At 38.3% G+C, this 24,241-nt stretch overlaps 2 protein-coding genes and 1 long non-coding RNA gene across 12 annotated transcripts in view; 2 read left to right on the top strand and 1 right to left on the bottom strand.

Annotated features, from left to right (window-relative positions):
* Positions 1 to 889: 889 nt before the first annotated feature.
* Positions 890 to 2,221, bottom strand: GstE11 (Glutathione S transferase E11). Its single transcript, XM_018106942.3, has 3 exons — positions 2,065 to 2,221; positions 1,871 to 1,969; positions 890 to 1,523 (listed from the first exon to the last, which is right to left on the bottom strand). The coding sequence occupies exons 1-3, from the start codon at positions 2,073 to 2,075 to the stop codon at positions 956 to 958; spliced, it is 678 nt and encodes a 225-aa protein (XP_017962431.1). The 5' UTR covers positions 2,076 to 2,221; the 3' UTR covers positions 890 to 955.
* Positions 2,222 to 5,828: 3,607 nt separating this feature from the next.
* Positions 5,829 to 10,999, top strand: LOC149090979 (uncharacterized). Of its 3 annotated transcripts, XR_016197073.1 has the most exons (9): positions 5,953 to 6,127; positions 6,399 to 7,509; positions 7,574 to 8,347; positions 8,419 to 8,776; positions 8,836 to 9,116; positions 9,188 to 9,604; positions 9,675 to 10,033; positions 10,104 to 10,384; positions 10,456 to 10,999. It is a non-coding gene; the product is annotated as an uncharacterized LOC149090979 (long non-coding RNA). The 3 variants fall into 3 exon arrangements; XR_016197072.1 differs by lacking the exon at positions 5,953 to 6,127 and adding an exon at positions 5,829 to 5,870 and having other exon boundaries at positions 6,399 to 8,347; XR_016197071.1 differs by having other exon boundaries at positions 6,399 to 8,347.
* Positions 11,000 to 15,966: 4,967 nt separating this feature from the next.
* LOC108654831 (protein qui-1) overlaps positions 15,967 to 24,241 on the top strand; it is a 55,006-nt gene continuing 46,731 nt past the window's right edge. For 4 of the 8 annotated variants that reach the window (XR_016196998.1, XR_016196997.1, XM_089261550.1 and 1 more), the window contains exons 1-2: positions 15,968 to 16,137; positions 17,450 to 17,616. The gene's annotated coding sequence lies outside the window, so the exon portion shown is untranslated. Of the gene's footprint in view, positions 16,148 to 17,449; positions 17,617 to 24,241 lie in introns of all 8 variants that reach the window. The other 4 variants (XM_089261549.1, XM_089261547.1, XM_089261548.1 and 1 more) reach the window with 4 other exon arrangements.

The following is a 24,241-nucleotide window of genomic DNA, read 5'->3' as shown; positions in this document are numbered from 1 at the left end:
TATATTCGCTTTTGAAAGGGGAATTTGTGATGTAATTCACAAAGTCAAGACTTGAGTAAAGTAGACTAAAATTTTAGGTGCATATAGAGTCATTGAGGACTCTGAAAACTAAGCTTGTTTAGCTCTCACAAATCTTGTTAAATAATAGTTTAATGCTTTTATCATAGATAAGAAAGTCTTAAATACATCTTGTAAATCGAACAACAAAGAAAGCAGCTCGAGTTTATGGTTCGCACTTTTTAGTGCATACTTTCAGGCGGCGCCATAAAATCTCGCTGCCTCACAAACTGTTACTGAGCGCAGAAAAACGTTTTATGGCTAGTGAAGTGCAGCTGCAAACGCGTCTCACCTGCCGCAGCAGAGCAGACACATAATTATCAGCTGATGGCCTCATTAAAGTTAGCAAGCCCAGGCAGACGGGGACTTAGCTCCCAGTTGTTATCTATTTCGCTTATCGCCTTTGTTGTCGCGCTGCCTGACGGAATCAATCACAGTGAAGCGTTGCCTTTGTGGCCGCAGGACATTCTTAACAAGCTTAACAACTATAAATGCGATCACTTACAACTCGTAATCAATGACTAACAAGCAGCATGGGAAAGGGCAAACGGCAACGGCAAAGGCAACGGCCAACAACAAAAGACGTCCAAAAACTTTGGCTTATATTTCGCTCAAACAGTCTATGCAGCAAGTTGTTAGCCCTGAAGCCCATAAAAAAAAAACTTTTGCCATTACTTCGCCAACAGCTGCGATGCCACTTCCCTCTTGCTATTATATATCCTCTGGCCACAAAAAACTTGGCCCAACCCCGCGGCCAGCTCAAATGAAACTTATTGTGTATCGAGAGAGAGTGTGAGTGAGACAGAAAGCAGTAGACAGAGAAAAACAGTGGTTTGGGCGACAAAGAAAACATATCGTGTATTATTGCCAATATTGATTGATGTCCGGCCATTCAGGTCTACTGCTCGGCCAGCAGACCCTTGACCACTTTGACCAGCATATCGAGACCCTGCTGATTGTTCGCCTCGTAGTAGGGCAGCGCCTCCATGCGCTTTAGCCATGCAGTTAGCTTGGGATACTTGGCTTCGTCTATGGGCGCAAAGGACGCCGCTGTGCTCACCGTCGCCACACTGCACAGATCCGCAATGGTCAACTTATCGCCGGCCAGATAGGCGCCTGCAGCCAGGCAGTGCTCCAGTCCGTCATAGGCCTTCTGCATGTAGCTTATGCGATCTTCGGGTATCTGCGTCACGCCAAAGTAAATCACGGGCTCCACAATGAAGCGCACACGTGGAAACAGGTGTCCGCAGTCGTAGTAGAGCCGCGCATCGATCAGGCGACGCTGCGCTTCGTTCTTGGGATAGAGCGAATCATCTACGCCAGCGTACTTGTCCGCCAGATAAGTGCAGATCACATGGGAGTCGCTCACCACGACTCCATTGTCATCCAGCACGGGAATTGTGTGCTGTGGATTGAGTTTGAGAAACTCCGCTGTCATATGCTCGCCGGCCTTTACGTTCACGGTGCTGCAGAGGGAGAGAAGACGAGAGAGGGAGTTAGATGGATTTTAATGCGATGTAAATGCAACTAAGTCAACATTTGTGTTCATTTTTGTTTTGCATTACACTTTAAAATTTTAAAAGTTTATTTTTAGCTTTATTAAATGCATGTAAAATCCTAGTAAAGTGCACGACTTTAATATGCAACTGCTAATAACATAACAGTTGCTTAACAGAACACTGTTGATTGCATTGCATTCTAAGAGAGAATTCTAACTTCATACCACATTCACGCACAACATTTACTTTTCGAACTATTCGACCGCCAAGAGCATACGAAAGTCACCAAACTATTTTCGATATCGAAAACCTACCGTAAATCCAGTTCGATTCCCAACGCAGCGGCTGTGAGCAGAACTGAGCGACAGGGCGGGCTGCGTGGCGCATAGTAGAGAACTGGTTTATTCACTAATCTGTATATTAAAAAATGAGCATTAGATAGAAACAAAACATAGTTAATGTTGATTACTTCATTGCATGCGGCAAAAACAAGCAATGTTGACCTTACCCGGTGCTCATTTTGATAAATTGCCGGCCACAACAAATAAACAGAACGCAAAACCTCTCAGTGTGAAGTGCGAAAAGCAACTAACGAAAAAACAGTGAAAGCAGCGCGAGCAGCGATCATAATATAAGATAAAGAGAGCGAGCGAGAGGGAGAGAGAGAGCGAGTGCTTTAAGCTTTACCTAAATCGAATTGTATTTTGTGGGTCAGCGCAAAAGTATGCTTTAAATAATTGTTGCGTGCGCGCTAGACAACGTAAAATTGGTGCAAAGTTTTGGGGCATCTTTTAGGACTTTGTTAAAAACTTTTGAAGCTTGAAGCGCAGAAATTAACAAAGAATTCTAAATAAGAATAATTTGCAAATTTGCTACGCTGTAAGTCGACACAGCAAATGCTCTGCAATTTAACGAATTTGTTTGTGTTAACAGTGTATTTGTTTGACTATGACTGTTAATGTAAAAGCAGTTGTTTGTAAACTGTAATGCTTGATTTCTGTAGAATGTGCAGAAACTTTCGATAATATGCAAGTCAAACAGAAATTGCAGATATATTTGTATGTGTGATCCACTTCTATGTATATACATATGCATATGTATAAAAGTCACCACGATTGCGTGAGCCTGAGTCTCTTAACAGTGCACTGTAGTTTAGCATTTACTATATATGCAAAGTGATGACTCTTAAACTGTAATGTAAACTGTTATGATTACTCTGAAACTTTAAGCATAAATCAGTTGCTTTACAACTTTTACACTTTATACATTGATTTCTGCACCATTTGTGGATTGGCCAAAGAATATATAAGTAGATTATTTATTATTTATTCAGTCTTCAGCATAAGCTTTTTATGCCAACAAATTTTGCTGAAAATACAATTGCAGTTGTTTGCTTTGGGCTGCTAAAATAAATGATTTGCTGTGCGCCAATTGAGTTAAAAATTTTCACATTTAACTGAGTTAGAGTTTGAGACTTGACAAATTAATTTGCTTATGTGTTAATTGAATTACAGACAAGTTGATGAAGCTGTTGTTGTTGTTGTTGCTGCTGTTGCTGCTGCTGCTTTAAGCTGCTCCTGCCAGCAGCATATTCAAATGGGAAAATGAATACAAAATGAATTTTCACGCGATTTTTCATAAGCAGAGGCGCGCACAAATGCCGTTAAGCGGCTTTTTGCCCTTAAGGTAGCCCTTTTCGATTTTTTCTTTTGGCTGTTGGGGCAGGTGCAAAAATTACAAGCCTAACATTTTTTTTTTAAGCCGATTTCTGAATTAGTTAATGGCTGAGCTCGTGGCGCGTTTCGCATTCAATTTTTTTACTTTAATTGGATTTTTGTGGGGCACGGTTATATATAGATATGTATGTATGTATATCGAGTGTGTGTGTGTGTGTATGTATGTACCATAAGTATATATTGCCTTGGCATGCAGCTCGATAACGCTTCAATTCGAATTCGTGCTTCAAGTGCTGCTCGAAGTGTCCTTAAAATATTTGGTCACGCGCCGTCGAGAGCAAAGCGAAATACCAGAGGCCCGAAAAGCCCGACGACAGGTTACACCTGGGTATGCAGGCGAGAGACAGAGACAGAGGCAGAGTGAGAGTGTGAGTGGAAGGGAGAGGTAGAATGACAGTGAGAGTGAGTGTAAGTGAGAGTGAGAGTCAGTTGAGAGTTTTTTTTTTCTTGGGGGCTTCTCGACTCGTGGCTCGACCTGGGACCTGCCCAGGGAGTGTGTCAAAAATTTTGTGAAAGCAATTTACAGTTATTAAAGCTTTTAGTGCGATCAAAAGCCTGGGCATTAAATTTAATTTCGTAATTGAGCAATTTCTAAGAGACAGCTCAGGTAGGTGGGGGGCGTGGCATGGCCCTGGCCGCTCCGTCTACCCCATTGACAAACATTTGACGAATGGCATTCATCTTCATAAGTTTTGCTCAGCTTTGCTGCTTGTGCTTGGACGCGGCTTTAATTGAAATCGCAGACAGCGTGGCGAACGTGTGAGATTAATCTGAGGAGCTGCTTGAGTGTCCTGCCATTGGCATTGTGTCCTGCAGCAAATCTCGTTTTATTAATGGTTGCCCGAATGGCTGAAAGGCGAAAGGCGAAAGGCGTGCGTGGGCAGCGCTCAATTGCTTTGAGTTTCCGCTGGCCAAAAATACATAAATATTACTTAATTTCTTCTCTTTCTCCCTCTCTCTCTCGCTATCTCTTGCTACCCCGCTCTTTGCAATTAATAACAATTAAATGTCAGTTGGTTTTTGCTAGCTAATTGCCAGCATTGAAGCCGGCGGCTTTAAAGACTCTACTTACGTTTTTTTTTCCACCCAAGGCGCCCAGTGAAGTGTGTCCTCCAGCGTCCTGCCGATGTCCTTCGGCAGTTGCCTAGGCATTTACTTACTTATATACATATGTATGTATGTCTATATTTATATAAAGTATATTAAATTGCTAGCTAAATTAAATGTGACATGCCTGTGCTTCACTATCTAGATATGAAAAGGAGCACAAGGAGCTGGGCAGAGGTCCTGGCATGGGTCGCAAGTGGCCCCAAAAGAAGATAGCTGACGGCCAATCAATGGCATGCAAATGAAAAGCAACAGCAGCAGCCCAACAACAACAACAACAACAACAACATTCTTGAAACGCTCTATCATTCAAATACACTGAGCGAAACTCAAGCTGGCCAACGAATCCACTTCAATGAATATTCCCATTCATAATTTCAAGAATGATTTCATTTTATTTGATTTGAGCACAATGTAAAGCTGAAAAGCTAAATGGAAAGGCGGGCAGACAGAGAGAGAGAGAGGGAGAGGGCGAGAGAGAGAGAGAGAGAGAGAGGGCGAGCAAGTTCAAGCAGCATTTGTTCATTTGTAATTTGAGTTGCTCTTTGAGGATTTAGTCGCTGCTTGGCATAAGTTTCTAAGCATTTAAAGGGTTTTTTTTATATGTGTATATATCTGTACATATATGTATGTATGTATATTTTTTTTGAGCTCTCTAGTTAGAGTGGCAGCTGAAATGCGGGTCATTAGGGGTCATTAGCTGAGATGCAATTTATAAAGCCAACTACAAAACTCGTACATACATACATATGTATGCATGTATGTACATACATATGTATGTGGCCAAGTCTCAGATTAAGCGTAGCGGATTATGTGGCAGAGAAATGGTTGGGGAAGCGTAATGTGCTTTAAAAGTAAATTACAAATACATACATACATACATACATATATGTATGTACATACATACATACATACATATGTACATATGTATATTGTATATTTTATGCATGCCCCAAAAAATGCGAGGTTGGACTCAAGTTGCCAAATTGAGGGAAAAAAAATTGTATACATATTGTATATTGTTATTATTTTTTTCATTAATTTTATTATTTATTAATTTACAAATATTTTTGTTATTCTTAATATACATATATACACATACATATGTATGCATATGTCTAAGCAAGTAGTATTAATATGTTGGCGCGCACTGTAATTGGATTTTACTACCTACTCGCATATTTTCCCTTTTCTGTCTGCCTTCGTACCTATGCGTGTGGTTGTAGTGTCCGTGTGTAATGAGGTTGTGTGCGTGTGGTTGTAGTTTTCGGCCGTTTCCAAGAATTGATTTCATCATATTGCATCAGCCAATATTTGCATGTTGTCGCTTAAGAAGTACCGTTTTAGCAGGGCGACAGCGACGCTGTCGCCGAGTGAGGCTCGAGAGTGAGCACAAAGAATAATTGAGAGACACAAGTTAGTTGCGTCTAGCATTCAAGTGAGGGCTAAACTCGTTGCGCGAAACGATATTGTATATATTTATTATTAATTATAAATATTATTAAAGTTAATATAATCTTATATGTATATAAAATTCTCTTGTCGCGGTGTTTGTTGGCAAACTCCTCCGAAACGGTTCATTGCAATAACTTTAAAGGATGAATCATTTAACTTCACATTAATTTATTTTTGTTTTTGCTTTTTTAGGCCGTATTTTTTTTTTTTGACGCAACGATTTCACGATATTATTCAGTGACACAAAGTTCAATGAAGCATTGATAGTTACATGTATGTATGTATGTACATACATGTATGTATGTAGCTATTGAGGATCTTTGCCTTGACATTGAGAATTTACCCAGTAGGCTTTGTAATAGTGTCAGTTTTTGGCCACGCTCTCATATAAAACAGTGATTCGTTTCATTTCATTTCATTATTGTTTAGTATTCAGTAAGCAGCAGTCGCAAATAAAATATATATATTTTTTTTGTTAATTCGTGAAAGTGAATAATATATTATTGTGTGTGTTTTTTTTTCTCTTTTTTTATTAAATAAAAAGAAGAATCATTTGCTGGCGCATTGATGCAAAAAGGACGTTTACACGCGGACGTTTTGGTGTTTCAGATACTGTTCCGACATTACAGGGAGCTGCAGCAGCGGAGGTAGCAGAAACTGTGTATGTATAATATCTAAATGTATAAATATTATCTATTTTTCATGGCAATAATTTTAAAGGATAGTCCATTTGACTTCACATTAATTTATTTTTGTTTTTGCTTTTTTATGTTTTTTTTTTTTAATTTTTTTTAATTTTTTTTTTTGACGCAACGATTTCACGATATTATTCAGTGACACAAAGTTCAATGAAGCATTGATAGATGGGTAGCTATTAAGGATCTTTGCCTTGTCATCGAAAATTGACCCAGTAGGCTTTGTAATAGTGTCAGCTTTTGGCCACGCTCTCATATAAAACAGTGATTCGTTTCATTTCATTTCATTATTGTTTAGTATTCAGTAAGCAGCAGTCGCAAATAAAATAATTTTTTTTCTCATTAATTTTTTTTATTTAGTGAATAATAAATAATCGTGCAGTAATATAAATATATTTTTGGTAATTCGTGAAAGTGAATTATAAATAATCGTGCGTTTTTTTTTTTTTTTTTTTTTTTTTTTTTTTTTTCTGATGTATAGTCAGGTCAGCTCGACGCTGTGCCGTAGACTGACTGAATACATTTATTTATTTACTTCTATACTATTGTATAATGTAGTAAATTTGTTGACGCCTACTGAGTGTAGGTCTCTAGTGTGAGTGTTACAAAAAATATGTTAAGTGAGATACAAAAGTAAGTGTTATATGTGATAAGTGTTATAAGCTATATGAGTAAAAGCTCCGAACCACGCCAACAGGATGATCCAGAGTAGAAACCGCGTTATCTGAAGGAACAGCAACATCATACACCCAACCATGAATAAAGGCAGCTCCTCCTTTACGTCTGTTTGACAAATGAATTGCTCATTTTGCTTGACATATTGAATTAAATTTCCCAGCTTGTTATGTAGGCCAGCTGCATTCCAAACTAGAATACTTAATGAGTTAGAGTGCACAGTAGAATTATCCATTAACAGATGTGTCATTGATATACTTTGCCATCATGAACCTAGTTAGCATGGTAAGCTTATTGACTAAAATATCCAATTTTTCATTGAGTTTATCAAGGTTGCTGTTATCTACAGGAATTGGCCGCTTACGTTCATCAAGCATTAAGCTGATCAATTTGTCCAATTTATCATTTAATGACTTGATACCATTATCATTATTGACCGGTAACCGAACGTTACTACGGCTACGACTTCTTGGACCTTGACTAACAGGATGATCATCAACACGTTCATAACTATCATTTAACCGCCGAGGTAGCCGCTGTTCCCGATTATTCGGAACTAAAGGCAATGGCTTAATCTGTTGCTGACGCTGCACTAACCGCTGACCAGGAATGTTTTGCAACTGATCCCTTTGTACGCCCATTTTCAGCGCATCAGCATAACTAGACCCTTTTTTAAGACCAGTGATCTTTTTGTTTACCTGCTGCTGTGCTCGCTCAAGTAAATCTCCAGCTTTCTTTGATGGCTCATGAATATGTTTTTGTTTCTGCAATTGAGCTTCATGACTTCTCAGCACTTGCTGTATAGTTGATTGGTCTGGCAATTGAGCAGAATTACTTGGCTTTGGCTTGGTAATATGCTTATTTATTACTTTAGCAATAGCAGCATTATTGCCAACAATATTTTGACGCACCAAATCAGCTACAAGTTTATTTGCTTGCTGCATTTTAGTAGATTCCTTAATCTTGCAAGCTTCCTTAAAGGACTTGCAGTTTTTTCGCATAAAAGGCGAGGCAATGGGCAATGGGCAATCGATCAACAGAATACGAAAGAGGCACGAGACGAAGAATTCCCTAGCAATAATGGATATGCAAAGCAGAAGTTACACTAAACTGGCTGTTACAGGTAGTCGATGAAATTATTAGACGGCGATTTTTCAGTCGATAATTAATTCCAATTTTCACAATATTACACAGGCTTCTCATAATGGAAATGATCAGCTCTGGAAGTTTTCTATTTTTAAACTTTACAAGAAAAATGCGCTCTTTTTCTTATATTACATGGGCTTCTCACTATGGAAATGATATAAATTGTCAACAAAGACCTCGTTCGAATCCGTTATTTACCGTGGGGATAATCTTTTTGTGCTTCTTCATGCACCGTCGTAATACTCTTTGATACCGGATTCAACTGAATTTTGAGCGGACGATCCTGCAAACAAGAATCAATAGCTGGCGCATTGATGCAAAAAGGACGTTTACACGCGGACGTTTTGGTGTTTCGGATACTGTTCCGACATTACATGGAGCCGCAGCAGCGGAGGTAGCAGAAACTGTATGTATAATATCTAAATGTATAAATATTATCTATTTTTCATGGCAATAACTTTAAAGGAAATGATCCTGCGCAGTTATCAGCTGAGGAAATTCTCCGTTTTTGAATTTGACAACAAAAAAGCGTTCATGTTCCTATATTACATGGGGTTCTCATTATGGAAATGATATAAATTGTCTACGTGAAAAAGTCCTCTCCAGTTATTATTTCAGGAAGCTTACGATTTTTAAACTGCACTAGAAATAATCGTTGATTTTCTTCCATAAAAAGGGTCATAATATGAACTGGTTTCATTAATGGATATGGCAAAGCAGAAGTTACACTAAACTGGCTGTTACAGGTAGTCGATGAAATTATTAGCCGGCGATTTTTCAGTCAATAATTAATTCCAATTTTTACAATATTACACAGGCTTCTCATAATGGAAATGTTCCTGCGCAGTTACAGCTCTAGAAGTTTTCTATTTTTGAATTTGACAAGAAAAATGCGCTCATTTTCCTATATTACATGGGGTTCTCATTATGGAAATGATCTAAATTGTCTACGTAAAAAAGTCCTGCGCAGTTATGATTTCAGGCAGTTTGCGATGTTTGAATTTGACAAGAAAAAATCGCTCTTTTTCCTATATTACATGGGCTTCTCATTATGGAAATGATCTAAATTGTCTACGTGAAAAAGTCCTCTCCAGTTATTATTTCAGGAAGCTTACGATTTTTAAACCGCACTAGAAAAAGTCGTTGGTTTTCCTCCATAAAAAGGGTCATAATATGAACTGGTTTCATTAATGGATATGGCAAAGCAGAAGTTACACTGAACTGGCTGTTACAGGTAGTCGATGAAATTATTAGCCGGCGATTTTTCAGTCAATAATTAATGCAAATTTCACAATATTACACAGGCTTCTCATAATGGAAATGATCCTGCGCAGTTATCAGCTCTGGAAGTTTTCTATTTTTGAATTTTACAAGAAAAATGCGCTCTTTTTCCTATATTACATGGGCTTCTCATTATGGAAATGATATAAATTGTCAACAAAGACCTCGTTCGAATCCGTTATTTACCGTGGGCATAATCTTGTTGTGCTTTTTTATGGACCGTCGTAATACTCTTTGATACCGGATTCAACTGAATTTTGAGCGGACGATCCTGCAAACAAGAATCAATAGCTGGCGCATTGATGCAAAAAGGATGTTTACACGCGGACGTTTTGGTGTTTTAGATACAGTTCCGACATTATATGGAGCCGCAGGACCGGAGGTAGCAGAACCTGTATTTATAATATCTAAATGTATAAATATTATCTATTTTTCATGGCAATAACTTTAAGGAAATGATCCTGCGCAGTTATCAGCTGAGGAAATTCTCCGTTTTTGAATTTGACAACAAAAAAGCGTTCATGTTCCTATATTACATGGGGTTCTCATTATGGAAATGATATAAATTGTCTACGTGAAAAAGTCCTCTCCAGTTATTATTTCAGGAAGCTTACGATTTTTAAACTGCACTAGAAATAATCGTTGATTTTCTTCCATAAAAAGGGTCATAATATGAACTGGTTTCATTAATGGATATGGCAAAGCAGAAGTTACACTAAACTGGCTGTTACAGGTAGTCGATGAAATTATTAGCCGGCGATTTTTCAGTCAATAATTAATTCCAATTTTTACAATATTACACAGGCTTCTCATAATGGAAATGTTCCTGCGCAGTTACAGCTCTAGAAGTTTTCTATTTTTGAATTTTACAAGAAAAAAGCGCTCTTTTTCCTATATTACATGGGGTTCTCATTATGGAAATGATCTAAACTGTCTACGTAAAAAAGTCCTGCGCAGTTATGATTTCAGGCAATTTGGGATGTTTGAATTTGACAACAAATAAGCGTTCATTTTCCTATATTACATGGGCTTCTCATTATGGAAATGATATAAATTGTCAACAAAGACCTCGTTCGAATCCGTTATTTACCGTGGGCATAATCTTGTTGTGCTTTTTTATGGACCGTCGTAATACTCTTTGATACCGGATTCAACTGAATTTTGAGCGGACGATCCTGCACACAAGAATCAATAGCTGGCGCATTGATGCAAAAAGGACGTTTACACGCGGACGTTTTGGTGTTTCGGATACTGTTCCGACATTATATGGAGCCGCAGCAGCGGTGGTAGCAGAAACTGTATTTATAATAACTAAATGTATAAATATAAATTAATGTAAATATCTAAATTTAACACTTACGTTGCACATTCTGGGCAGGGGAAACCATCATCAAGCTAATCTAGTATCTAAATTATATATAAACTATTTGAAATTTGGCTAACGATCTCTCTCACTTTCGCTCTGCCAGTAAAATGCATCGTATTACAAATATTTGGTAAGTCAACCAACCCATATACACCATACAAAGCAAATCCGAAATTAAAAACATCTGACAATCCCTATTAAATTATTCATTCGTTATTCTGTTGCTGAAGTAATTCTGTAATTTGATACTCAATTTGCCTTTTCTCCGCTGATGGGTTTCCAATCAGATATTCTATCGTATTCCCTGGTCTACTCTAGTTGTGTGGGTCGCGCCGATATGTCGGCAAAGGTCGACTTGTCGCTGTTGCTGTCGCTGTCCATCAATGTTGCTACTGACCTCCTGAACTGCTTTGGGCCAAAGGAAAAAAGGAAATCGGGCCTCTCTCTGGGCTGGAGTGGGCTGGACTTCAATTGCCTGTGATTTGAACTTTAAATTATTTGGTTTTGGTTTAGGTCTTTTCGAATTTTCCTTTTTAAGCGTTATTGCTCTGCGGAAAATCGTGCGAGTATTTTTCCTGACGTCGTTTGATTGAACTTTATTGGAGCATAAAAATGAAACCGAAATTGTTGTTGTTACGCTTAAGACCATGTCGAATGATGGCCCGGCTCAGATTGCAGGTGATGCGAAATGCATGAGAAATGTACGGGCGCTGGGCGTTGCGGGGGCGTGGCAGATGGCTTTTACATTCGCTTTTTTATGGCCATAAAAAAAAACGGAATTCGCATGCATATGAATATTCCTCTGCTTCTTCTTCTTCCATTTTTTGCGTTGTATTCTAATGGAGCTGAAGCTGTTTGTTGTTGTTGTGGTGCCGTTAGATGCATTGGGAATTTTATTGGTATTGTTGTTGTTGGTGTTGTTTCTGATGTTGGCACTGCTGTTGATGGATTAGCGAGCGTTAGCCAAACAGCTGTCGTTGTCCAGAGACACGTCGACTCCACTTTCCGCCTTCAATGCATCATGTGCTTGAAACTGACGACGAGGACAATGCTGACAGCGCTTCCATTCAGCTCCCAAAGGGCATTGGATTACATTTGTTTTTATTATTATATATGAGCTCATACTGTTATGCCATTAGGCCGCTCTCTCTCTCTCTCACTCTCCCCCTCTCTCTCATTCTCTGTTGACCAATTGGGAAATCATTTTCAATTACAGTTTCTAATTTACTAAAATAATATTCTTGTCTCTAAACTATGATTGCGATTGACAGGCTTTCAGAGGCAATTGGGAGAAAAAATGTAAATGGGAATATAGTTTTAGTTTAATTTTTCAGCCTGATGGCTGCTAGAATATAATATAGAATATAATAGAGGCCTTTTACTAGTGTAAACTTGTAAAGATTTTATCCATTTTCAATTTTTTAATATTTATTATAATATATTCCCTAATATTAGCCAAATTTGGTGTATATATTGTTATTTTTTTATATTTATTATATATAAATTTTCCTTTTCTATTTATTTTATTTAAAGACGCCTTTGTATGCTTTGTTCAATATTGTCACTCATTGATATTTTTTATCTAACTCTCGTATTATATTTCAAATTTGTATAGTCAAAGAGCATTTCCACTGAAAAGCCTCAGTGTTGGTCTCATATCTAGGTAAACTCAATCCAAATGACGTTTATACAAACCAATAAATAAACAACGGTCTCAAATTGATTTCCCAAGAAAAATTTGTGCTAAATTTCGCCAGAATTGACTTTTGAAATGTCCACAAAAAGATAGCAGACAGATGAAGGTCAAGTTTACGCAGAAAACATAATTAAAGCGTGTTTAATGCACAGCAAGCACATTCACTGAAATCCTTTTCAAGTTTATTAAGTGTGCACAGCAGGTTTTATCAGAGCAGACAGCAGGCGACGCAGAAATGCATAGACAGACGGACAGAAAGACTGAAGATAGGGAAGCTGAGCGGATATACAGATACAGATATAGATATAGATATAGATATAGATATAGATATAGATATAGATATAGATATAGATATAGATATAGATATAGATATAGATATAGATATAGATATAGATATAGATATAGATATAGATATAGATATAGATTTATAGATATAGATATAGATATAGATATAGATATAGATATAGATATAGATATAGATATAGATTTATAGATATAGATATAGATATAGATATAGATATAGATATAGATACAGATATAGATATAGATATAGATATAGATACCGATATAGATATAGATATAGATATAGATATAGATATAGATATAGATATAGATATAGATATAGATATAGATATAGATACAAGTGATATATTATAGATACACACTGCAGATACAGATACAGATACAGTTGCAAGTGAGAGTGCAGATACAGATAAACACAAACGCAGATACAGATACTCAGATACAGATACTTGAGCTCAACTTTAATGCCAGTTGACGTCTGTCGCAAGTGCTCTGTTGCAGTCAGGCAGCCATCATGCAACAAATTGTTGGCCAACGGTAATTTTGGGTCGTGCAACGAGTGCGGCCAAGAAGCAACTGTATCAACAATTCACGGACAAAGCGGATTATGTTGCAGCCAGGACGAGCTCGTTGAGCTCACATTTAAGCCACAGAAACAACATTTGATTTGGTGCAGCCAAAATGGAAAAGTGTAGCCCTGGATTGAATTTTCGACACCTGCCTTAATGCCTCGCTAGATACACCTACATATACACACTTATGTATATATGTATGTATATACATTTATTTTATCTAGATTGTTTTCTGCTCGCTTTTATGAGGGCAATTTGAGCATTGAAATTGTCAGGAATTTATGAGCATCTCAACTTTTTGTTCGGGTTTTGTGGCCCATTAAACATTGACCCTTTTTTTCACTCTCTTCACTTCTTGGGGTTGGCCATAAAACCAGGTTGATTTGCTGCTGGCTGGGCGAGAATTACGCATACGCAGCGTGTGCAGCGCGCGTGCTAATTGGCAACTGGGCTGCCAACGGGACAGGCTGCGGTAGTTTGCATACACACACACACAGCGTGTGCTTAGTAAATCAATTAATTTATGCAGCACACACACACTTGCACACATAGAGACACGCACACTTGTGCAAAAAGCGCAGTCCGCTGGGCACACGCAACAGGAGATTCAATTACTGGCATCAAACAAAGAAAAGAGACGCCACATGACGCGCAGCAGCTTATTAACTATTGAAATTGATTGGGCGCTGGAGCTGGGGGAGGGAAGGAAACAAGAGAAAGTGAAACACAGAGAGAGAGCGAGAGGGAGAGATTGAGAGTGAAAGGTATGCTAATGCCTAAGCAGTAACCCATTCTTAAAGCTCTTGTTCTTCTTGCTACCTAATCATGCTTAATTTGCTGCAGACGCATAAAGACACCTGCGTGCCAAAAGCTGGCCAAGTGCTTGGGCCATAGGGCAGCGGACAGTGGGCGGTGGGCGGTTGGCGGTGGGTGTGCCTGAAGCTTTTGTTGTATTTGAAGTTCGTTGGCATTTTTGCGTGCTGGCTGCTAACTTTCGCCATTATAATGATGGCTTTCATGTGAATGTTAATGAAAACCTTTTTCGGCAGGGTTCAATAAGACGCAAATTGTATAAGACAATTGTAATTACGCTTTAAAGTCGTTGGCTCTAATGGCATATTAAGAGTGCTGCAGCAGCAGTAGGAGCAGGAGCAGCAGGAGCAGGAGCAGCCAGCTGTCACGTGTGCGCTCAGTCACAGTTCATAAATCTAACTGCCTAATTTGCGACAATGGCACAAAAGAGCATTAAATCCTTGTTTGCCAGGACTTTACATGCCAGAGTGCCTGTCGCTGTCGGTATTGCTCTGTGTGCGTATGTGTGTGTGTGTGGGTGTAAACAAATGGAGCTAAAAGGGTTGTTTTCGTGTCTTGTTAATGTCGCAAAAGTAGCTGCTTATATATGCCATTTATTTTTTTTTCCACCTTTTCAGCACCTTGCTTTTTGGCCATCAGCCATCGTTGCCATTGCACTTGCCATACGAAATCAAGTTAATGGCAATTTGTTAGTGAATTTAATGCATGGGAAATGATTAAAGCAGCAGCAAGCCACATGACATGCATTTTAAATGCGCGCCAAATGCCAAACGCAACGAGATTGGAATGAAACGAACTGGAACATTGAGCTGAGGCAATTGAGCGCGAAATGGACTGAACTATAAAGCTCAGTCGCTCGCGCTCTTTCGCACGCACTAGCTCATCCTGGTTGCTGTGCGCTCATTGGCGCTTTCGCTTCGGCGCTGCGACGATGCTGTCTGCCCGGGACTGACACACACAGTGCCAGGGAAAAACAGCTGCAGCAGCAGCAGCAACAGAAAAAACAACAACAACAGCAGCAATGACTATACAGATATACAGCTAGTTATTGCCGTCGGATCCCCGACTCAATTTGTTTATCTTATCAGCACGCAGATGGCCTAATGTTTGTGTTTACTCACCCACCCACACCTAGCCACAAATTAACACTCTCGTGGAATCGGCAGCGTTTGTGCTTAAAAATTAATTGTTTTTTATTTTGTCAGTTCGTAAAGCAAATAAACAAACAGACAACAACAACAGCCACTGTTTACATAGAAAAGTTTGTTGCAACAGTTTTAATAGTCCCAGCAACATTTTGTGCTTTAGCAACATGGCTGAGGCCGAGCTACAAGTGTCCCTAGCGCAACATGCTAGACTAGAACACTCTCGCTCCCCCACTCACTCACTCGCATGCACGCACACACACACACACACACGCACATACACACTCTCACCGCCCCCAGCACGTGTCGCAGCACTCACTCACACTCTCTGGCGCTACGCTCTGTTCCAGTGCCAGTTCGTTCCGTTCGCCTGAAGCTTTTGTGCGAGCGCCTGTTTCGGAGTGCCTGGCATTCCAGTTGCCATTTCAGTTCCTCGTTGTCGTTCAAAGCGTGCGGTACACTTAGCGGCTGCCTCAGACTACAGAACAGAGCATTTAGAGAAAACAGTTCAATATAGCTAGCTGAATGCGAAACGTGCGCGAAGTGAGCAGCAGCAGCAGCAGGCAGCCCCATTGGCCAACTGAGTGAAGTGTAAATAAATGTGTGCTAACCTCCCATTCTACCCGCTTTCTAAAACACACACACACACGTACGCGTACGTGCGCTAACATGTGTGTGTGTGTGTGTGTGCGTGTGCTTGTGTGTGTTTCATCTTCATCTGTTTATGTTTGGTCTTGTGTTGTGTTCTCGGTTCGATGGCGCTGTCAAACAGCCCGACTGCCGCCCCACCCACCCCCTTGCCATTGCTCCCAACCAGGTGTTATCCATTAGCCAGCGTAATAATATGCTTAATTTATGTGCGCCTCCTCTTTGCATATTCTTTATTACTCTTTATTATTGTATACGCTCGTGATGGCTTTCTGCATTGCATTTATATATCTTATATATATATATATATATATATATATATATGTATGTATGTACATTTTTGTTTTCTTTCTTAAATGGAATTCGTTTGCATTTATCATTGTCTCCGCCCTTCGCATGCCCATTCGCAATTCCCAATTTGCATCCGCCGCGGTAATCTTGTCTCGTTGATGGAGATTGATATTAAAATGTCAACAATGCTTGTCAATATCCAATTTTATATATGCAGACATACATACATATGCACATTATACATTTATATATACTCTATGCGTCTATCAACTCTTATCAGCACAAAAAAATCCAATTAGCTGTTAGCATTGCAAGCACTCGTAGGCCAACTGAAGCCCTCACTGCCAATGGACAGTTGGTCAAACAAAACCCTTTAAAAAAAAATACATACATATATATGTATATCTAGATAAAAGCTTTTGCACAGGTTTTTTAATTGAAAAACTTTCGCCAATTGAACTTCAATAAACAGTAAAAAAAAAAAAATTGTACATAAATTGTGCAAGGCTAGCGCAGCTTCAAGGACAAACTTCTGCAGGTTTCGCTCTAATTTTCAATTAAAAATAAAATCCCCAGCGCTCGCAGTGCTCCCTTGGCACCCAGCCGCCGGCCAAAGTCCCAGCCAAGTGCATTGACCACAACAAAAACTTAGAGCGCGCTCAACTTCCGTTCAGCTGCCCCTCAGGCCCGGCCTCTGCCGCTGTGCCCGGCCACATTTTCATTGTTCGCTGGCTGCTTTTTCTTTCGCTTCTGTTTCGGACAGTGAAAAGCTGCCTTCGAATTTTTTAGCCTGCGAGCAATTAAAATATGCATAAAATGTAAATGAGAGAAGACCACTTGGCAGAGCAAGCCCCCAGCCGTAGTTAAAGCCCCAGCTTCCAGCTTCCAGCTCCCACCGCCCAGTTCCCACCCCCAGCATAGACTTCATCTGAATGCTTTTTTCTTTTGCTCCAAACTCATTTAGCGCAAACGCAATTTAGTGCCAACTCATGTAATTAAAGTGCAACAACAACAACAACAACAACAAAACGGACAATGTGAACGAATATAATTTAATTACGAGATAATCGTGCAAATCAGAAAACAAAACAAAGCAAAACAGAATCAAGCACACGGCAAAAGGAAATTAAAGTAAGTTGCAAATCTACAAAATATATATATAAAGTAGGGATATTCCCTATTAAAGCTATGCTTATCTTTAGTTGACCCGCATGGACAGTTAATAGATCAATGGAAAAACGCATTCAAGCGTTGAAATTTATATTTAAAACTATACAACAATAGAGCGTGAAAGAGACAGAGTTAGAGAAGGAGGCAGGGAGAGAGAGGGAGGGTGTGAGATAGTGTGACAGAGTGCGAGCTTTGCCGCGTAATTAGTTTTAGTTGGCCGCAAATGGAAATGAGGCCAATAATTGCCACGCCCACATGCTATAAATGCTTTTAGCAGACACGCGTTTATATTAACCTAATTGAAATGTCCAATAGCTCAGCTAACAGAGTGAGAGAGAGGGAGAGAGAGAGGAGAGGGAGAGAGAGAGAGAGAGCTATCTAACACGCTTTTCATTGTCTTTAGCCATAAACAAAGCCGCATCCTTTTTTTTTGCTTTTTTTTTCGCTTTGTTGCCTAAAAAAACGGTTTTTGGGGCATTAAAAATGTTTATGGCACGCGCAGCAGCAGCTACAGCTGGCCATATGCATATAACTGGGCATAAAACTGTATTACATTTATTTATTATTGCGGAGATGGCTTAGTTTTAGCCCAGAGATTAAGCATAGAAAAGAAAATGAGCTGAAACATTATGCTGTAGCAACAACTGTAATACCCGCTCGGATTTGAAGTAAATGAAGATATAGTATATATAGATATCTTAAGACTGGACACGGCGAAAAATTCTAGAACTTCAAGAATCTTGTGCTCACTTTTTCAACACTTTGAAGCTGTAAAAAATGTCGGCAAAAATTCGATTTGTTTTGTATTGTATTGAAGATATATTTATAAATATTTTCCATGCCCTCAATGATTATGAATAATTAAAAATGGAACTGAAATATGAAATGTTTATGTAGCTGTATGTCAATCAGAGAGTTTAACAAATATAAACATTTCCAGTTGCAATACGTCTAGAACTTAAGATGCCCTGAAGAAAAGCTTTTCAGCTGTGAAAGATTTGCCAATAGCCAAGTGAACCAAGATTGGAATCTTCTGCTGCCCCTCTCCCTATGTGAACAGCCAGAGCAATAGCCGCCAATATACTCTCTTCGATAAACGAGCGAGCATCAAAAGTTTTTGGCCAAGTTGCTGATTTTTTTTTTGCTTTTCAGTTAATTACAAGTTGCTGCGGTAACTTTAACTTCAGCAACGTGCCGCAAACAATGGCCCAAAGCAGCATTTATATGCATGTGTGTGTGTGTGTGTGTGTGTATGGGCATATATATGCTATATATGTATACTCTATATATACATGCCTTGGCATGAAAGGAAGTCTTTTTTTTCGCTGTAGCCATTTATAAATGTGCCTCAAATGATACTCTACACATAAACAGAGAGAGAGAAAGAGAGAGAGAGAGAGAGAGAGAGAGAGAGAGAGAGAGAGAGAAAGAAAGAGAGAGAGAGAGAGACAGAGGCACAGCGGTAGGTTCTATGCCCCCTACCACTCGTTCCCTTCTACCATCTGTGTGTGTGTGTGCGTGCCAGAGTGTGTGGGCGTTGCGTAGGCGTGGCACATGCGGCGACGCTTCTAATTAGTGCTCCAGCAAGCAGTTGATGAGGGTTAAATTGGCAAATAATTAATCGCCGGTTAATTAAGGACTTACATGAACCAATACCAAAACCAGCCAGAAAGCTGTTGCTGCACTCTCCTCTCTCTCTCTCTCTCTCTCTCTCACTCTCTATCTCTCTTTCTCAGTCTCTCGAAAAACTCTTTTAATGCTCCACGTTTTTTTTTTCCTATTTTTCTCCATTTTTGGTTATTCGGTAATTAAAAATAAATTAAATTTCAGCAGCTAAAATGCAAAAATCATGTTATTTCAAGGGAAAATGTGAATGGGATCTGAATCTGGATTTGATAAGGTTATGAGATATGCTGCGTTAGTGGGTGAAACTGGTTTAGTATAGGTTTGAGAACTTGGGAGTTAAAGCTATGCTTTGATACATTAATAAAAAATTTATTTTTTTACCAGAATGCTAAAAAGAAAAGAAAATGTACATGCATTTTTTTACAATTTAATTTTTATATAATTTAAATATAAAATACATATCTTTATTATTTTATTTAGAATCTTATCTTTATAGTAATATAATTATTATTTTTTTTTTCTTATTTAAATACACGTATTTAATAAATATATCTATTCAATCATTGAAAAAGGAACGAATGGTGCAAATATTTCTATCTACTTTTGGCTATTACTAAATAAATTAAACAAGCTCACAGTCCGTTCGAAAAGTTTCAGAAATGAAGAGTGTTCTGGATTTACGGCTATTCAATTTTTAGTTTACCGTTACATTAGTTTCTGGTATGCCAAAAACTTTGCGCATTTTGACTGCTCAGTTCAGTTTGTTTTTGGCCTATTCCTAGAATTAGAGCAAAGAATCTGTAACAAATTTTGTGTGAAAAAGAAAATAAAGTGAGCGGACGCATTCCGAATGCTAAATGGGCCAGATGGCGAAGCTAACAGTGTTTATCGATGGTGCAAAATGAGGGCCGAGAACACATAAAAAAATATATGGGGTGCTCTTAAAGCGACCAGAGAATTAACTATTGCAATTTAGACTTGAAATTTTTAGCACTTCCTGGAAGAAATTTCGTTGCGTTAAGATTAATGTGTATGAAAAGTTATTGAATAACAAAAATAAAAAAATATATATATATATGTTGGGTATATAAAAAGTTGGAGCGCATTATTTTTTTTATTTTATATTTAGAAAAATTATATATATATTTAATTTATGAATTTTATTAAAATTATATCAACTGAACAGACGCCACTACTTCACAGATTTATTATTATTATTTTCAATTATAAAAATATTTTGTTAAATAAACTATGGCTTAGCATATTTTCATTTAAAAATTTCAAAAGAATTGAAGCAAAATATTTCCTAATTAAATTGAATCAAGCTGAAGTGCAAAAGCAAATATAGCAACGAATTCCCAATTCCCAATTTAGGCAAATTGATAAATGTTAATAAACTATGGCCATAGGCTGCTATAATTGCTGACTGCTACGCCTCAATTAGGGTATACACATATGTTGGGGTAGTGTGCATGTGTGTGTGTGCCGAGAATTAGTGAAAATATTTGCAGTATTTATTCCATGGGCCGCCTTGGCGTATGCGTAATTTTTTGTTTTGTGCGCTGTTGCTATAGCCGTTGCTCTGTCTGTCTCTGAGCTCTGTAAACATTGAATACTTGTTTATATTTGCATTCGCAATTTTCAATGCTGCACACACACACCAACACACACACACACACACGCGCACACTCGCTCTGAGCAGCGCATGCAAAGTGCGAGCATTTTTATTTTCTTTTCAGATTTTGTTGCTATTGTTGTTGTTGTTGTTTTTGTTTTTTGTTGCTTAAATCTCACACAGTCATTCATTTTTGAGCAATTCTTGTCTTGCCATTGCCTAACGCACTCAACTCGAATATTCATTGAAACTATAAATCTTTTATTGAGCATTTAGTGCAGCTGAGTCATTCAGCTGCGCGCTCAGCATATGGTTTTTCCCTAGTTTTTTCCCCACTCAAACTATAATTGTTGGCCTTGGCTGGCTTTTCTTCTTTCTTTTTGCCCAGTTCGCCACTTTTCGTCAGAGTTTCCCATTTGTAATTGCTCGTGTTTTAGGCGGTAATAATTTTATTGCATCCGCGCTTTAGCTCAGCGTAAACAGACGCAAAGGGAAATGGGAAATGTATTGGCCATACTCGCATTTGAAGTGGAAAACGCTTAGATAATGTGTGTGATTTTCACACAAACAAACAAGCGGACAGATGGACAGAATAGACAAACAAGCAGACAGACAGACGGACAGATAAATAGGCAGAGCAAGGCAACTAATTGGCATATGTTAAAAAGTAAAAATAAATATTGATTTATAATCGGAGCACAAGTTGAAATAATTAGTTTTTACTAAAAACAAAAATAAATATAAATAAATAAATAATAATACAATATATATAAATATAGCTGATAAATCTATCCGTGAATGAATTAGCTCTCATAGAATACAATAAATCTTTTCACGGATCATGTGAAGCTGAAAGTCAATGAGTGTCTAATGATATTCACAAATAACAATTGAGAGCTCAAGCTGTTTGAGCTCAGCTACGTCTTTATATAGGTATCTGAACTTGAAGTTCAATTTAGGCGAATATTTTGGTGTAGCGCAATAGAGTTTGCATAGTAAGGAATCATTGAATGAGCTTCATTAATATTAATTTAATGTTATCGTAGTTCAATGGGAATGCATGTAAACAATCGCGCTTATTTGAATAGTTAAATAAATACACAATTAAATTGATATAAGATGATACCTAAAGGGATAAAAGGCATAAAATAATAGGTAAAAGTGAAGAGCGATTGATGTTTGCAAATTGAAGAGTCTACTTCAAGCTGAAATATATACGAAGCTTCATTTATTTTATATATATATATATATATATATATATATTTATATATATATATTTATTTTACTTTTTATACATACGGCTGGGAAAAATAAAAAAAAAAAAAATTATAAGTTCTTCTATATTTATTTATCAAAGTATTTATCTACTTATTTATTTATTTTTATTTTTTTGTAGAAGAGCAGAAAACAATTATTGCAACAAATAACAATTATCACAAAAATATTCAACGTTTTTATATATCTAAACAAAAAGTCTCAAAAAAGTCGAAGAAATGCAACTGGTGCTATTATATTTTATTAATATATATTTTATAAATATTTTAAGCTATTTATTTTATACATTTTATTTTTCTTTACTTAATATACATTTTTTGCTTAATTTACAAATATAATTTTATTTAATTTTTTACTCAATTTCGATTTTAGCATATTTCATTTAATATAAAACCTTAAGCATAAGCTTGCCTGGCAAGCAATTTATTCTAATAACCCAACATAACGTGATCCACTCTGCCAGCCCCTCTCTGCCTCTCACTCTCTCGCTGTCACTCTCCTTCTGTCACTCTCTCTCTCTCTCTCTCTCTCTCTCTCTCTCTCTCTCTCTCTCTCTCTCTCTCTCTCTCTCTCTCTCTCTCCCTATCGCTATCACTCTCTCTCTCTCTCTCTATTTTACTCTGTCTCTACATCTTTCTCGCGTAATCAAATTGTTTTTGGGATACACCAATTAAGTAAAGTGTGGCCTCTCTATTCGTCTGGTCCTTTTGGATGTGCCGCGTTTTGACTAGCTTTTTGTGAGTGTGTATGAGTGTGTGTGCGCGTGTGGCTTCAATATTTGTGGCTCTGTCTGCGGCTCACATGGCGTATGAGTAATGCGCTTTAAAGCATTTATCCACACACACACACACACACTCGCACTCACACTAACATGCAAAATGCGCGCATAAAGTTAAAATATATAAAGGTAGACAGAGTGAGACCCACGCACGGGCTGCTGTTGCTGAGTGTCCTTCAACGCGACATGTGGGCGTCTGGGAGGGGCGTGACTGCGGTTTAGACGGGCTAAACAGAATGCTGCAAAGTGCTATAAATCAACACACGAACCACTTAATAAAAGGCAACGCCATTAGACAACAGCCACAGCAGCAGCAGCAGCGGCAGCAGCAGCGGCAGCAGCAGCGGCACCCGCTGCCACAACTCATAACAATGTCACACACACGGACGCGGACACCTGCACGCACACACACACACTCACCTGCACACTCACTCAGCTTTTAGTCAGAGCTAAAATATTTCATGCTGCCTCTGTCTCTCTCTCTCTCTTTCCCTCTCTCTAAATGAATTATGCCAACCTCAAATAGTAAAAATAAAATCTGTAATAGATTCTGTAAGCAGAGAGCTGGGGGGCGTGGCCAAGTAAAGGGTATAGGTTGATGGAATAAAAATTATGAACAAATGCTGACAGCGCGTATAAACAAATCGTGGCTGGGCTGTCAAATTTGTGGGGCGAGAGGCGTAGTTGGTCGACTGTGGGCGTGTCATTGCATGTATTTTGTCACGCGCTTAAATTAGCAGCATTTGTGTGTGTGTGTGTGTGTGTGTGTGTGTTAGCCGCAATTACATGCGTGCTGGGCGTGACAGACAGTCCAGGCTGAGGCTTCAAATGAGCTCACAGATTTCATTCCGAATTTGTTTATTTAGCAGCAATTGCAAATTAGCTACACATTCATTCACTCACCCTCTCTCTCTCTCTCTCGCTCTCTCTCCCCCTCTGAGTCTGCTCTTATCAGCCGTCGCGCAATCAAATCGTTCATGATTTTTAAATATTTACTCAACGTTCTCATTATTAACATTTGCCAAGACGATGACGTTGTAAGCCATAAGCCAGACATAGCATGGAAGAAAACACACACACACACACACACATACATATGTAAATGTTGCCTTGTTTTATGCACTTGTCTTGAAATTAGTTTACTTCGTTTGTGCGGCGCAATTTTAATTAAATATCAACTGCGCACAGCCAAAGACAGCTGCAAACAGCAACAGCAACAGCAACAACAATAATTATTATTATAGCAACAACAACAACAGCAACTACTACTACTACTACAGTAACAACAACAA

Source organism: Drosophila navojoa, chromosome 5 (assembly GCF_054131105.1).
Source record: "Drosophila navojoa isolate 15081-1374.11 chromosome 5, UAZ_NAV_1.0, whole genome shotgun sequence".
Lineage (NCBI taxonomy): Eukaryota > Metazoa > Arthropoda > Insecta > Diptera > Drosophilidae > Drosophila > Drosophila navojoa.
The sequence above is the reverse complement of the archived record's forward strand: the minus strand, read 5'-3'. Positions and strand labels throughout refer to the sequence as shown.

What these genes read in the sequence shown, in the direction of transcription:
- GstE11 (XM_018106942.3), bottom strand. An exon ending in GGAATCGAACTGGATTTACG is followed by an intron (nt 1,524 to 1,870) that starts GTAGGTTTTCGA and finishes CTCCCTCTGCAG; the next exon opens with CACCGTGAACGTAAAGGCCG.